Here is a 16377-nt window from a genome sequence, read left to right on the forward strand (position 1 = left end):
AAATTGTCATGCAATATTATCGTATTAAAAGTTTTATATTTATCTATTTTTTATAAAGATTCACAAATTTTGAAAAAAAATTATTTATTTAATTTTTAAAAGAGATAAGCACATTTTTTATGAGAACATTATAAAAAAAACATAAAAAGGTCTATTCCAAACCTTGACTATATCACCATGCACAAATATCATGCATGGTAAAGTCGCTAGAAATTATCCATTTCCCAACATCATAGATAAGATTGCAAAGAATCATCCACATTCTACACTTGCATTTAATTGTACACTTATATATACTGAACAAAATAGCATAAAAATATTAAAGCACAAAAACAAAAGAAACCCAGAGCAGAAAAGGCATTTATATATATTACATAACTTATATAAGTGATTTCTATGTCTTGATTATTTGGTAGCTTACATCATCCCCAAATGCAGGCAAAATTTTGAATAGCCTATAAAAGCGTGATGCCTATGTATGTCTTAATCACATGAATAATCATCATCCCAAAAATGAGAATCAAAAGAAGGAAATTAGATGAAAACAAAACATGTAATGCTACAAAATGAAGTTGTTTTACTTTACTGCTTCACACCTTAGGACGTGCTTCGATCCCTTGAAGCAGCAGATAATAATTTATAAGAAAATGAAAATGCAATGGTTATCCTATTCTGTGTCCCTAAAGCTTTCACTAGTCAGCCACATTTTCTTCTGGATGATAAAAACAACTTCGTCACCATCTTGGACAGAGTCAGAACTGGAATCAATTGCTTCCCAGTGCAAAGCACTTAGGTACTTCTTTATAAAATCAATCACTGGCTGTTTATCTCGGATGATCACAAAACCAGTAGGTCGAAGCATGCGATCCATCTCAATTAATAGATCCTCTGGACTGCAACCTTTCTGTTCTATGTCAGAGAGGACAGTCCATGCATGAAGTAAATCGTATGTCCGGGGGTATGTCGAAAATGCTTCACACCTGTTTAAGATTATCACATCAAAACTCTTATTTTCTCATCATTCATGGAGGAACTACAAAAACAAAATCCAACAACTGAATCTAGAATCTAGAATAAGCAACAATTCTCAGGATCTTTAGTCAAATCACTGGATTCCCTCAACCAGATGGATTAAGATCTCTACATTAGTAATTTATTCTCTAGTCTATATCATATAATCCTTACAAATCAACGAGGCTACATTACTCACTGCTTAAACTCTAGGATTTTATCTCCAAAAATCCAGAATCATCATTAGTATCCTTAAACTAGTAATACAGCAGAATGCAAGCTAATATTCAATTTCAAAATGTACTTTTTATATAAAATCGTCAGAGACATAAATCAACAATCTGGATTTGATTGTAAATAATGCTTTTTGAGGAAACACTATTTACTCTGAGATTAAAACAAAAATACTATTCCATATTTGATTAAATTATTATCAAGATAAATTTTGTAGCCTGTGCAGTGATTTTTAGGACACAGGGTGGAGAGTCAGACGATTTTCCCATCACAATTGGTTTACATCAAGGGTCAACCCTTAGCCCCTACCTTTTTACCTTAATTCTGGATGTCCTCACGGAACAAATCCAAGAGATAGCGCCGAGATGCATGCTTTTTGCAGATGACATAGTCCTCCTTGGAGAGTCGAGGGAGGAGTTGAATGAGAGGTTGGAAACTTGGAGACGAGCTCTAGAAACACATGGCTTTCGCCTAAGCAGAAGCAAATCGGAGTATATGGAATGTAAGTTCAACAAAAGAAGGAGGGTTTCTAACTCAGAGGTGAAAATAGGAGACCATATTATCCCTCAAGTCACACGGTTTAAATATCTTGGGTCTATAATACAGGATGATGGGGAAATTGAAGGGGATGTGAATCATCGCATTCAAGCAGGATGGATGAAATGGAGAAAAGCATCGGGGGTGTTATGTGATGCAAAGGTACCGATCAAGCTAAAGGGAAAGTTTTATCGGACTGCGGTAAGACCGGCGATTTTGTACGGAACAGAATGTTGGGCGGTCAAGAGCCAACATGAGAATAAAGTAGGTGTAGCGGAGATGAGGATGTTGCGGTGGATGTGTGGTAAGACTCGACAGGATAAAATTAGAAACGAAGCTATTAGAGAGAGGGTTGGAGTAGCGCCTATTGTAGAGAAGATGGTGGAAAATAGACTTAGGTGGTTTGGGCATGTAGAGAGAAGACCGGTAGACTCTGTAGTGAGGAGAGTAGACCAGATGGAGAGAAGACAAACAATTCGAGGCAGAGGAAGACCCAAAAAGACTATAAGAGAGGTTATCAAAAAAGATCTCGAACTTAATGATTTGGATAGAAGTATGGTACTTGATAGAACATTATGGCGGAAGTTGATCCATGTAGCCGACCCCACCTAGTGGGATAAGGCGTTGTTGTTGTTGTTGTTGTTGTTGTGCAGTGATTTTTAGGAGTAAATATATAAAACAAGGACTATTAACAGATGGGTACTGTTAATAAGAACCGTATATGATATTACAGGAAAAATAAAGGACTAATTGGAAAATGAATCTAAACATTAGAAGCTGGAATCAAATCATATAAGAAATTATTAGGTTATAAAAATGAAATGCCTCAAATGCACGGCAAGTTATCAAAGAACCAATAGATTTATAATTCAAGCAATCTAGCTTCAATACCAGTCATGAGTAGTTCCAATGAGGCCTCTGTCATATATGAGCTTAAGTGTGTTTGGTCCATCTTGAGGTACAACATTCATCACCCAAACATCCTTGTCTCTAAGAGCAGCTGCAAATGAACCCATGTTTGCTTTCATATCCATAATATTCCTCAATGTGTTTGATGTGATTTTTGAACTCAAGAGATCCCAGTACTTCTCAACTCTCCTTTGCCATAGTTCCTGCAGATGACAAAATTTAAGCCAAAAATTGGTTCATCTAAAATTATATTTTTGTTATACAAAATTTCTATGCTAACAGGGGGAAAAATTAATTTTAGTCGTTAACATGAGGATCAATTGTAATTTCTGATTACCATGTCCTTTTCAAACATGTCACTCGAATAGCCAAAGTCAGCTAATCTAGGAGGAGGACTAGTCAATCTTGCAGGCCATGGAGCTAATCCACTACCCTTGGCTCTGTTGTCATCTGTGATAAAATCAACAAAAGTTTCCGTAGTTAAGTTTCATATACCGCAACTCTCTAAATTATTCTCTTCTTTAATCATTCAACAACATAAAATAAAAAATTGAAGAACAATTTTAGAAGTTTAGGAGTTGGGATCATGCTGCATGCACTAAAAGCAAATACTGATGTTCTACATCTAGTCAGCAGCATAAGGGCAGCATGAGGCTCTCACTATTTGTAGGATCTGGGGAAGCTAAAACGAATCTATCCAACCTTAGTTACGTCTGTAAGTGGAGAGACTGTTACTACTACTATAACTTATGACTACCAAATCACAAGGCAGAAAGGCTCAACCATGCGTCCATCCAGTAGCATGAGATGGAAAATTCTTAATGTACTTCAAATTAATAGATATTAAGGATTTTGGTAAGCTGCACTCACGATGCATAACATGTAGGTCTACGTTAAAACATATTTCCTTATTTTTCATTGCAGAGAAAGGAAATGAAACACTGTCACTCCCTGTTTAAATCTTAACTCAATTGAGGGGAAAAAATAGTGCATGGACTATTATTGCCAGAAGAACACACCAGAAAAGGGGGGCAAACAAAAATGCATGCCACTAAAGAAGCAACAAGGCATTGATACTTGCAAAGACATCACTATAATCCATGGAATGCAAAAACCATCAAATGACAGAGAAAAGGGTACTCACGATCACTGTAAGGTGTTATGCATGCTTCCATATTTACTCCCCAAATTGCATCTGGGTCATCATCAGACTGGCAAAGAGGAGGGCGACTACCAGGTTCTCTTTCCATATAGCAGTCATTTGTCGGAGGTTTTTGCCAGACAACAGTTTGGTTCCTCTTTGCAGCTATTTTCCAACACATACGCCCCACAAGGTCACTCATTTCTTTCCATATCCTTAGATCCTCTTCATCCTGAGCATATGCTTCAGGAGATGAGTATGCAAAATAACCTCCTGGCCTGAGCAACCGGTCTAGTTCAAGAAGTAGAATTCCATCTCTTTGAAGCCAATCAATTCGACAACGAGAACAATGAGCGAGCTCAAAAGATCTGCTTGGGTAAGGGAGTCTCTTAGTTCCCAGGACACCAAGATATGCGGGAATTCCTCTTTCTAGAGCAAATTGAATTTGATTCTGATGCACATCATTTGGTGCCAAGGACATTGCAATGATATCAGATGATAGAAGATATGCTCCAAAACTTGCAACACCACAACCAACATCAAGCACTGTCCGCAACCTTCCTTCATTGTTTAGATTATTGTTTGAAAAGTTAAGCATCTGGCAATGCAAACTGGAATGTTAAGATAATGATTTATCCATGAAATACAAGCAAATCTAGATAAATGGAATATATCAAACAACCAGCACCATTAAAAGTGGTACTGACGTTGAAAAGCACAAGTTATTGGGTAGACCACTGAATACATATTAACGATTTTAGCTCTCTAATTGGATCCCTCATACAAACTTTCAGTGAGTACAATGCATAGGCCCCACTTCTGACTTGACTTGTGATAAAATTTAAATTATAATTATTAACAGTTGGGTAGCAATAATCAAACTCGTGATCACTTCATCCAATGTAAAGGACCAGTTTCTTTAGAAGCTCATGCTGAAGACATATGAACAGTTTACAATATCTACATCTGTAAATAAAAGCATATTACACAACTAGATGCAAAGACACACTACATGTACTATTGGACTTGCAAATAAAAAAGATTAAAAAGCTGAAATAGTGAGAAAATGAAAGAATAGGAAAGAAATATATAAAGTAGGCATAAAATACAAGGTGTATTATCTCAAATGAATTACTTTAGAATCATTTTAAATTAAACAATTACACTTAATTCCTCATGTTGCATTAATTAATTAAAAAAAATTAAGATTATTTTTAACTTTTAGTTCATCATCACTATTAGTAGCAGGCATAAAGATGGATACTTGCATAAACACACATAAAATCTCATAGAACTCCCAATTCTAAAACAAAATATATATGGTGTCATTTTTTTATATGCAAAACCAGTAAAATCAGATGCAGACATACATTTGCAATTGATGCTATGTACTTGTCAGCTCCATAATGAAAATGAGTCCCGCCTCCAGGAAACACTATTTTTTCAGCTTTTACAGTCATCCAATTCTGGTCAGACTTCTCGTGTGCAAGGTGAGTATGTGGGATATTTGCTTTCCACACCTCATCTCTGCTTTGTGGCCACTTAATAGGAACCTGCAACATTATATAAACAACAATTACATCAGTATCAGAGAGTATATTGAAGATCACATATACTCTTAGCAAATTTTCACCTTGTATCCTGATGGAGGAGGAATCAAGCAATTGTACCGCCTTTCAGCAGGAGGACAATGTCTTTCATAGTGCTCCATCACAGACAGGTCCAGCTTCATCCTCATTTGATAGATAAGGTGTCTATCTAAGCAGGGAATCAACTCTGAATGACGATCATCACAAACCTTCAAAAACATAAACATTGCAAACACCATGAGACTGCTGATGAGCCAAAAGTATAGTCATATTTAGATGATGCCCATGAACTTGATTGTGCCCACTTATTCATCTATGAAACTATGAAGTTTATTTTCATTGTGCAAACAAGAATCTTGTTGCTTGATTAGGATATTACTGTGGATGTGGATAAGGAATTAGTTTTCTTCAACGTTTACTTTCCCATTTATAATCCATTTTAAGCATCTTATTTAACTCATATGTAATGTGTATTATTTACCAAACTAATATACTTGAACATAAGAGTTTGGCAACCTGTATTCAAATCAAACAGCATATAAGAGAGTTCATTATTATTAATACAACTAATTAAACCAAATGGCAATAGCAGAAATGAAATATTAAAGATTATAGCAATTAAAAGGATGTTGCAAGAAACCATGAAGAAATAGTGAACATGCCGTATGTCTAAGCTAACAAAGCAACATACAGGGAAACTCTTAGGAACAATATTATCCTCCCCATCTCCCTGTCTGAAACTTGATGAAGATTCATCTTGCTTGCCATCAGTGTCATCCTCTGCACCCAAATATGACGAGCCAAGTCTTTTCAATGATCTGCCATATTCAAGAGCAGATGAACCACTATTCTGAGAACCAAAGATGGATCCGCCATACACATACAGAAAACCAAGAAAAATTGCCACAACACAGATCGCAGCAACTAAACGCTTTTTTTGTGATCCATCAGATCCCCTCGACATTTATTAGTTGAAAGTACAAATCCAAACTGCAACTTTCACTGTTCTGTTACGGGCTAAAAGGATCCTGTTTCACCAGACATTCAATGTCAAATTCACCACTCAAAACCCCACTTAATGTAGCAAACCCAGTACTTCAAATTAGAAACAATGACAAACAAGCTTCCTCACAATACAGTGACTAAATGATTAACCTGCAAACAAGGGAAGAGCAGTCAGCAAAAGAGATACAGAAAATCATTACTTTGTTATTGTTTTGACTTTTGATTAAATCATAGTGCTCAAAGGAATAAAACCTACGAAACCATAAACACTTATCCATCATGAAAAACTCTTTAGGAAAATGGATCCAAATATAAAAATGAGAACAAATCCATGTATAGAAACTTAAACTGCTTTATTCCCTTGTGGGTTGAAGTTCAGTGATAGATGTAAGCAAGGCACCAACCAGCAAAGAAAGATTTTCACAGCACCGAGGACATTCATAAACAAATAAAAGGGATAATAGCAATTAGTGCACCCCAGACAAAGCAATCTCTTGTCCTAGTACTCTTGGTCAAACACCAAACAAGTGGCCAATGAGCAATAACCCAATCACAAGGAAATCGGGATCTATAGATTGATAAGATGTTGCCTGATTTACTTGATGATCAAGCATGAACAATCCTAGAGTGTGACTCAAGGTAAGTAACAAACTCAATCCACAAGATTCCCTCCTAGTTTTCCGCCAATTATTTTGTAATAAAAATAAACAAAAGAATAAATAAATACAAGTGAAGAGAGCAACGATGACCGTAATGCTTGCTATCAGTAAAGTGACAACAGCAAACCAGTGAAAACGATGGATCCGAATCACCCCTTAAAAGAAACATGATCTAAGGTGACAACTGACAAGTAAAGACACCTTTTGCACATATATGATTCCAGAAACTTCGATGGATTTAAATCGAGCAACATGAACCATCTTAAGGACAAACACTAACCACGCAGTTAAAGTGAACTTGCAGATCTAGCCCAATGCAAAATAAACATCATTAGCATTAAAACGAGTAACACTTATGAATAACAACGAATTAAAAAATAGACTCTAAGTTGCATTCAATGGGCAGCAACCACATCAAACACACCCATGTTGCAAAACGCTTCAGTGTTCAGATCCATCACAACCGCCACACCACACACAAGCCAAACGAACTTAGTAAAAGTAGAATGACATCAAAAAAAGCTTACTGGGTTCAGATCAAAATCCAATTGGGTGCAAGAAAATGAAATCAAAATCCCAAATTTGTCTAAAAAAAAAGGACTATAGAAGACACATGGAAATAAATAAGACGAAAAGTCAGAGAAGATGAGATCTCATTGACTGTCTGAATTGTGTTATGTGCGTGCGTTTGTGACAGTGGAGCAGCAGTGTTCCTCGTAAAGAAGGGGTGAGTTAATGTTTTAAGGTGGTGGTGGGGTGTTCCAACCTAAAAGAGTTTGCAAGAGTTGCAGCAGTGTGGACAGCAAATTGACCTGTGATTAAGGTGGCAAGACTTTTGTGGCATATGATATGGTGTGGGTAAGATGGGTTACCACTGAGATTCCATTTGGACACACACAAAGTGGATTTACACTTAACACTCAGCAATCATGTCACGCTATGCACACGGTTTTACAACTCTGGTGCCAGTCGGTGCTCTTTATTTTATGCGATAATTTGAATAAAGGTCAAATTGTGGAACAGGGTTGATTAAAAAATAAACAAAAAGAAAGACAAGTTTATCTGCTAGAGAGATGGAGAGGTGAAATAATAACGGCTTTGGCATTGGAAATTGCCGGTGAACTTCGGATGGTATATGTTGAAAATTTGGAAATGTTTGGTACTTGATAGTATTTTATTTCTTTGAGAGTGGACAGAATTGTCAATCTCTCTGAATTTAACAGTGAGATTCGAGATTTGGCTATTTTGGATTAAACATCACATCTAAAATTCTAAATTTACCCCTAATTATACGGGGAAATCCTTATACAAACAATGGCAAGTGTTTTCAACGATAAATTTGTCCAAAAATTTTCATAAGATTTTTTTAGACTAAATTACACTCGCATCTGGTATGTTTTCAAAATTATATAGGATATTTTTCCTTTTTTATATCCTAAAAAAAATCCTTTAATTGTTTAGTTCATATTCTCCCTCTTAAACATCATTTAATAATGAGTAAATAATCATTTTTATCCCTGAATGTATAATTCGTTGACAAATGCGTCCCTCAGAGATGAAAATATAAAATTTAGTCTTTGAAAGTGTAAAAAATACGACAAATATATATGACTGTTAACTTTCGTCCGTCACGGTTAATAAAATAGCCTACGTGACATGGAGGGATAAATTTGTCACTGAAATGATTATCAATGTGAATTGTCATGCGTAGGGGTATTTTTGTCATAATATTTTTTTAACTTTTCATCCTCCCATTCCGCTGACAAATGCATCAATGAAAGATGAAAATGCAAAATTTAGTCTCTGAAAGTATAAAAAGTGCGACAAAAATTTTGTCCCTCAATGTCAGGTAGACTATTTTATTAACAGTGACAGACGAAAGTTAACGGCCGGATATATTTGTCACACTTTTTTACACTTTTAAGGAATAAATTTTGTATTTTCATCTTTCAAGGATACATTTGTCAATGAATTACACATTGAGGGACAAAAATGACTATTTACCCTTTAAGACACATGTTGGTCACATGACTTTTAATGAAAATATATGTTTTAAATCCTTTCATCTTTTTCCTCTTAACTCCATTAAAGACATAACATCATTTTCAACCTAAAAATATTTTAACACTTTTTTTATTCTCTAATTGGACGTGAACTCAACTTTTTGTTAGACGTGAACTAACCTTGTTGGCATGCATGTGCTAACACCCTTCATTCTTTTTTTTTTAGGTCAATTTTTTTTATGTGTGTTGGGTCATTTGATTGTTGTGTTTTTGTTAGACGTGTTTCCAGCAATGTCTATTGATTGAATATGGTCATTTGCTTTAAATTTTAGTATTTTGCTCCTGCATTTGTGTTTTTAACTCTTTTTTTGAAATATTTATTTTTGATGACTAGGTATTTGATATAATGTCTAAATCAAGAGCTACATCTTTTTTAAGTGTTAGCAACAATGAAGTAAGAGTCAAAGGAAAAATTGTTATTGCCTTAAGAAAGGTCCATTCACACGTTCAATTGTTAATCTATTATTGAGTATTTAACAAAGATGTTAGAGTAATGTTGTCTGCTCACATATTTTAATTAACATTAGTTAACGCGACGTTGACAGAAAGGGGTAACAATAATGTAAAAAAGGAAGGGGTATCGGGGTACAATTTGAGAAAAATACAGGAGGTGCAAGTGTAACAAAGATATTAGAACAATTTCGTCTGCTCACATATTTCAATTAACATTGATTAACAACGTTAATAGAATGAGGATAAAAATAATGTAAAAAAAGGAAAGAATATCGAGTATAATTTACTCATTTATTTAAGATACCAAATAAAAATCTTTAAAATGTTTGTTTTATTAACCAATATTTTTTTAATATATATATAGATTCATATAAAAAATTCACATGTTTACTGAATATATTTTTTATTTATTAGATTTATCAAATTTAATGGAAAACGCCTTTAAAAATATTTGTAAAGTAAGTTATACATTATATTTATAAATACAGTAATTAATATCATATAAGAAAAATCTATTTATGTATATGTTGAAACAAATATTACATTGATGTTATTGAATGTTTCATTAGTAATTTTGTTCAAGTGTTTTTACTCTCTCACACACACCCCAATCAACACTATAATGATTAAAGTAAAATTAAATTTGAATTCTTTAAGTAAGATCTTAATTTTAAGGTTTATAGATGAAAAAAAAAAAGATTGAAAGAAGAGGGCTCACTCAAAATGATAAGTTGAGTTTCTAAGGAAAATTAAACATTAAATTATATATAGTGAGAGAATGAATCAAGGTACTCTAAGAATAACTATTGATAAAAATTATTTTGTTCAATAAAATTGTATATATATTAAATTTTATTAATTCAATTGTTTATTATGTCAGTATTGACTTAATTAATGATCATGCACACCAAATTTTAGATAATTGAATAAAAAACACTACATTTTAGATAAATTAGCTTAGTTTCTCATTTCTTGTATGAATATTAAATTCACATTCTATAATTGGAGTAATTTCTTTAGATTACTTGAATTTTTAATATATTTTATTTAATTTCAATTTTAATAAATATATGTTAGTAGATATGTATGTAAGTAGATCATTTCTACTCTATGAATCCACTCAATTCAATCCAACCCAATTAGATTTTTGTGAGCTAGATTAGGTCATTAGATTTGATTGGTTTTAATTTAACGAACTCAAATAAAATTGAATTGAATGATGGGTTTGGAGTTTTTGACCTAACCAAGACTTAACCTAACCAAATTATTCATATAAAAACCTTACATTAAGCACATCTCATTCTTAAAGTAATACATGGCTTATCTTAAGATGATATATTATTTTAGAGTTTATCTTTTTTCTATTTATTTTAAGGTAATAAATATTATTTTATAAATGATATTTTGAGTATATATTCATGTTTTTTTATGTTTATCATATGAACAATACAATGTTTTCTGAATACTGGTTTTTAAAACATTATTACTATTTTTATAAAAAAAATCATTATTTTTGAGTTTGAGGATTTTTTAATTTATTTTCAAGACTTGGATTTTTTAATGACTCAACTTGATAACCAGTCCAATCAAAGTTTGATTAGATTGGGTTTAAAAATAAACAAAACTCTACTCAATTTAGATCACTTACACTACTATTAGTAGATATGAAAATAAATATTTAAATATATTTTATATACATACTTGTGATGAATTTAAATTTTTTTAAATAATAATATAACATTTAGTAAATTTATAGAATAAATTAATGTTGATTTAAATTATTTTATTGGACAATCAATTAAAATTATGCATTGCATGTTTCATAATAGTAAAATATATTTGTGTGAATTCACGTAAATTTTATCTATAAATTAAAAAAAAACACAGAAGTAACTCTTTATTAGTTGTGTGCATGTAAAATTTATTTATAACAACAATTACTATATTTCAAAATATACCTATAATAAAATATTTTTCATATTTTTACTTTGATCAACAAAAAAATATATCACGTAAATTTACATGATTCTTAAACTTATCATATAAAATTCTAAAAAATAAAATAAATATAACATCTAAATATTTCAATTTATACGATTCTTATGTACTATAATTAATTTAAGATTCTATTAGAAATAAAATAAAATAATATAAAATCAACATTAATTAAATTATTTGAAAGGAACAAATATGAGATATCAGTGACATCATCTCATAAAATAAAAATCTTTTTATACACACATACACATAGTAGGTCAGACATTTTGAAATTATGTAATTTTATCTATCGTCATTGAATAATTGAATATTTTTAAAATTTTATGCAAATTTGTAGATTTTATTTACTTGATAAAAAATTTTAATTTAATGCTTAGATTCAAAAAATTTAATATATAGTGAAAATTATTAAAGAAAACAACTTCAATAAGAATTACTAATTTTGAAATAATTTAATTGATATTGGAAAGTTATAGGAGACATGAATTTGACAAAATTTATCCTAGATTTTTACATGCCAAAAAATCAGTAATAATAGATAAATCTAATTGATAGGGAACATTTTGTATATATGTTTCGAATTTTCGTTAAATAATGGACAGAAAAATATATCAAAAAATATCTACCAAAAATAAAGGAAAAACTCAATGATGAAATTAGAGAAAGAATCTCAACTAGTAACTTTGAAATTTAACGGATAGGGTCATATATGGAACAATGTTATCACTTTAATTATTTATTTATTTATTTTTCTTTATACTTATAATCTTTATACTACATATTTATATTAGTTGAATAGTAATTCACCATTCTCATGTTTTTCTTTTTATTTATTAAACAAAATATTAAATACTTTTTATATTGTTAAAATATTATAAAATTATTTTTATTATAAAAGAAAAAAAAAAGAAAGTCAGATTCCTTTAGAGTAATTCCTAGTAAAGTTACTCCCTTCTATATATATATATATATATATATATATATATATATATATATATAAACTAAATATTTTGATATTAACTTAATGATCATGCACAACATGTTTTATATAAATTTGACATTTGTGGTTAGGTAATTTTATAGGCAACATTTACTTGTATTTTTAAGAGTATATTATACATTAAATTTATTTACTAATATTTTAAAAAGTATAGTATACATTAAATTAAGTTTATTTAATGAATACTCATTTTTTTAACTAACATGTTGGCCCAAATAAAGTTGGGCTTGAATCCTTTTTGCATTTGATCCTTGGATAGAAAAATTGTAGAGAACTCATTACATGCGGTTGATCAGATTTTTAGACAAAAATTAATCGTCAACAAAATATGGGTACTCTATATTGATACCATGGTGGCAAAAAAATGTTTAAAAAACTATAAAAAAAATTTGGAGGCTTGATGGACATAGAATTTAATATGTACATAGAGTTATAAAAAAGAAGTAACTTTACAAAGAGTTACTCCGAGAAAAAATTGACCATTCCTTATAAAAAATAAGGAGGAACAAATAATCTTAATCATTATATTTTAATAAAATGAATGGTGGGGAAGAGACGTAACTCTAAAGAGTCACTCTTCTTGGAATAGGTGGATCACTCATCTAAAAAAATATATCAATATTTTTTTAATAATTGTTCGCTCTATTGACAAATGTACCAATTTGCACAAGTAGTAATTAAAACGGTAAGTCCGAGTATCATGTTCACATGAAATTTGTTATACTTAGATGCCGCATATTCAATTTGTAAACATTTTCAATTGCAGTAAAATAAAATAGAGGAACTCATTCATGTTTCAAATTCTTGAACTAGTTTTTCTAAACTTCAAAACGCATAACAAGACAAACGCAGAACTATATAATCGAACAAATATCAAGATGAAAACGTTGGGGAGTATTCTATTGAATTTTCTCTTAACGTAACTAAATAAGTTTTTCTCTATTTAGTATTACTCCAATGTTCTTGCACCATTAAATTACTCTAACCGTAATTCCTCACATAAAAGAGCTTAACCCTCCTAGTTTCGTTCTTCATTCCTCAACAAACTCATTCTAAGCGAGCTGCACTACACATAATATGCAGTATTTACTAGATTACTGCATACTATTCCTAGAAATGCAGACTTCTAGCTGCTCTACCAAGTTCTAAGGACTTTAAGCATTTTCCAATACTCAAAACCTAACAAAGCATATAAATGGGTGATCAAGCCACAAATATGTAAAATAAACACAGATAGAAGCAGAGAACACTAACAATAACATTAAATAGATAGTTAGAAGTTTTGCATCAAGAGTGCTCAGTAGAAAAACTCTCCAACAATGAAGTGTTTAGCCTTCCATTAGCAAGGAGGGCTTAATACAAGGGTGAAAATAATGTAGGAATGAAATGAAATGGTAAAGATGTAAAGAAAATGTCTTCTCTTTAGCCTTGGTGCCTTCTTCCTTCTTTTCCACATTGCTTGTCTGTTCATTTCCCTTCCTTTCTCAGTGTTTTAAAGACTTTTGGGCTTCTCATCTTACGAAGACGCACTTAACAAGTATGTCTCACTGAGCGAGAATTAGTGACTGTGCGCTAAGCGGGCTTCGACGCGTTAAGGGCGAGAAGAGACAACGTCCTCGCTGGGCGGACTAGCTGCGCACTTAGCGCTTTGCTCTCTGGCTCAACATTCTCTAGGGTTTTGTACTCACTTAGCGAGCTAACTTCCTCGCTAAGCGGATAAGCCTCGCTTGGCCAATCTTTCTCGCTGAGCAAGCCCTTCAACAGCATTTCAAAATCTTCTCTTCTTTAGCCTAAAAATCCAATTAAGTTCAACATTAGTCATCGAAAATGGAATTTCCATTGCATAAATTCACACAAGAATGAATTATTTACAAATCTCGCAGAAGAAACCATAAATTAGAGGTGCATTGCTACTTTTTCTCCTATTTTTAATGCATTTAATACTTATAAATAGCAATTAACAATAGTTTGACCCTATATGATTAATGTTAAATAAAAAGAGTTAAATAATTTTTTGGTCCCTTAACTTTTTCAAATTTTGATTTTTAGTCTCTCTTTAAACCTTTACCCATTTTTAGTCCTTGTCAAATTTCATATGATAGATTTTAGCCCTTATAGTTTTTATGTCCATTTTTAGTGTGTTGTCCTCTTTTATTGCTCAAAAAAGCCTTGAATATAAAATAAATGGGAGATTAAAAATGGATAAAATAATGATCAATTTTGAGTAATAAAAATAAAATAAGGACTAAAAATGAACAAAATTCTTTAGAGGGACAAATATTAGTCATACGAAATTCTTTGGGATTAAAAATGGACAAAAATTGTAAGAGGAACTAGAAAACAAAATTTGATGTTGTTGGGAGACCAAAAACTTATTTAACGCAATAAAAAAATTAATAAATGTTTTCTACATAATTTATTTATTTTTCTTTTCATAACAGTTACTTTCTTTCTAGTCAAATTTCAGTATTTACAAATGTAATAAATTTTCTCAGAATGCATTAATTAAATTACAATTAATGTAATCATATTTTTTAAAAATACTAATGTATGCATTTAATGCGTGCAAATATTTTCTAATATAAAACTATCTATTTGGACTTTGAGTGTACGAAATCTCATGTTTTGCTTTCTGTGAATTTTGTTCTAAATCATGCTTAACATTAGTTATCACCCAACTGTTCTCAACTATGGAGGTAACAACTCTGGAGATGACAACTCTGGAGAAGACAACTTTGGGGAAGACCCTCCCCACAACAATCAAAACGATTTTAGATGCATATTTTGTAACCTTGTTTTTATTACTCTTCTGGCACTTATGGCCCATTTTGCGTCGGTTCATTTTGTTGAAAATCCTGCTATAAGTAGTTTATATTTATCAAATCATGTCAACCTTCAAAGAGAGATGATTTTGAGCCCTTTGCATCCCAATTTTCCTAGGCTAATGGTGACACAGGAAACAAGAATCTCTGTTAACAACATGGTTAGGGTTTTTCGGGCACCACCAGAACAACCTATGGCGATGCCTCAACCTAGAGCAAACTTAATTCCCCATGCTACTCAGTCGATGGTTGCTACTTCACAACCATTTCAAGGTCCAGGTCCATCACAGTCCATGTTGTTTGCCTCGAATAATGTTGCTGAAAGGGCACAATTATTTGCTCCACCAATTCACCACAGGGAAATGGAGGTTAGTCCAATTGATGAAACTCAACCATATATCAGTTTGCTGGATATACCCATCAACAACAACGAGCTTTTTAATCGGTCCATCATTAATGGTGACAATTTGGATCTTGAGTTAAGGCTCTAGTAATTTTTTTAGTGTTCATCATGAGTTATGTATGACTCTCATTTTGGGTTAAAGATGTCAAAGATATAAAAAATGAGCAAAATTCATATTGAATAAAATGCCAATTTGAGATTTTTATAAATGAATTTATGTGTGCTTTTCTCTTGGTGAATCTTAATTTTCCCATTTATTCAAGTTTTAAATTATTATTAAAGTCACAATTGAGGTGTTGTTACATGAGCATAAGTAATATGCAAATACAGGGTATATGCGCTTTCACCCAAGATGGGTCCAAAATTTACAAATTGCGATTCCAAAACTACTAAAGATGTTAATGATACAAAAAAAATGACAAAGAATCATGAAGAATAAAAATGCCAATTTTTTATTGTTGATTTTGATGTGATATTTTCGTTGTCTTTGACAGAATCTTAATTATTAAAGAATGAAAATGTCAATTTTGATTTTTATTATTGAAATTTTCAA

At 31.7% G+C, this 16377-nt stretch overlaps 1 protein-coding gene across 4 annotated transcripts; it reads right to left on the bottom strand.

The window, feature by feature from the left end:
* Positions 1-338: 338 nt before the first annotated feature.
* LOC114402347 (probable methyltransferase PMT3) lies at positions 339-8144 on the bottom strand. Of its 4 annotated transcripts, none has more exons than XM_028364876.1 (8): positions 7852-8144; positions 6113-6576; positions 5466-5630; positions 5203-5385; positions 3836-4430; positions 3029-3141; positions 2674-2894; positions 668-980 (listed from the first exon to the last, which is right to left on the bottom strand). In XM_028364876.1, exons 2-8 carry the CDS (start codon positions 6383-6385, stop codon positions 668-670), a joined length of 1863 nt encoding a protein of 620 aa, XP_028220677.1. In that variant the 5' UTR covers positions 6386-6576; positions 7852-8144. The 4 variants fall into 4 exon arrangements, with proteins under 4 accessions (XP_028220680.1, XP_028220677.1, XP_028220679.1 ...); XM_028364878.1 differs by having other exon boundaries at positions 7898-8042; XM_028364877.1 differs by having other exon boundaries at positions 7613-8041.
* Positions 8145-16377: the final 8233 nt, after the last annotated feature.

This window comes from Glycine soja, chromosome 20 (genome assembly GCF_004193775.1).
Source record: "Glycine soja cultivar W05 chromosome 20, ASM419377v2, whole genome shotgun sequence".
NCBI classification, from domain to species: domain Eukaryota; kingdom Viridiplantae; phylum Streptophyta; class Magnoliopsida; order Fabales; family Fabaceae; genus Glycine; species Glycine soja.

Coding starts and splice junctions, on each gene's coding strand:
- LOC114402347 (XM_028364879.1), bottom strand. CDS start 6,385: ATGTCGAGGGGATCTGATGGATCACAAAAAAAGCGTTTAGTTGCTGCG. Junction 2,895..3,028: donor ACATGTTTGAAAAGGACATG/GTAATCAGAAAT, acceptor TGTCATCTGCAG/GAACTATGGCAAAGGAGAGT. Junction 981..2,673: donor ATTGGAACTACTCATGACTG/GTATTGAAGCTA, acceptor AATCTTAAACAG/GTGTGAAGCATTTTCGACAT.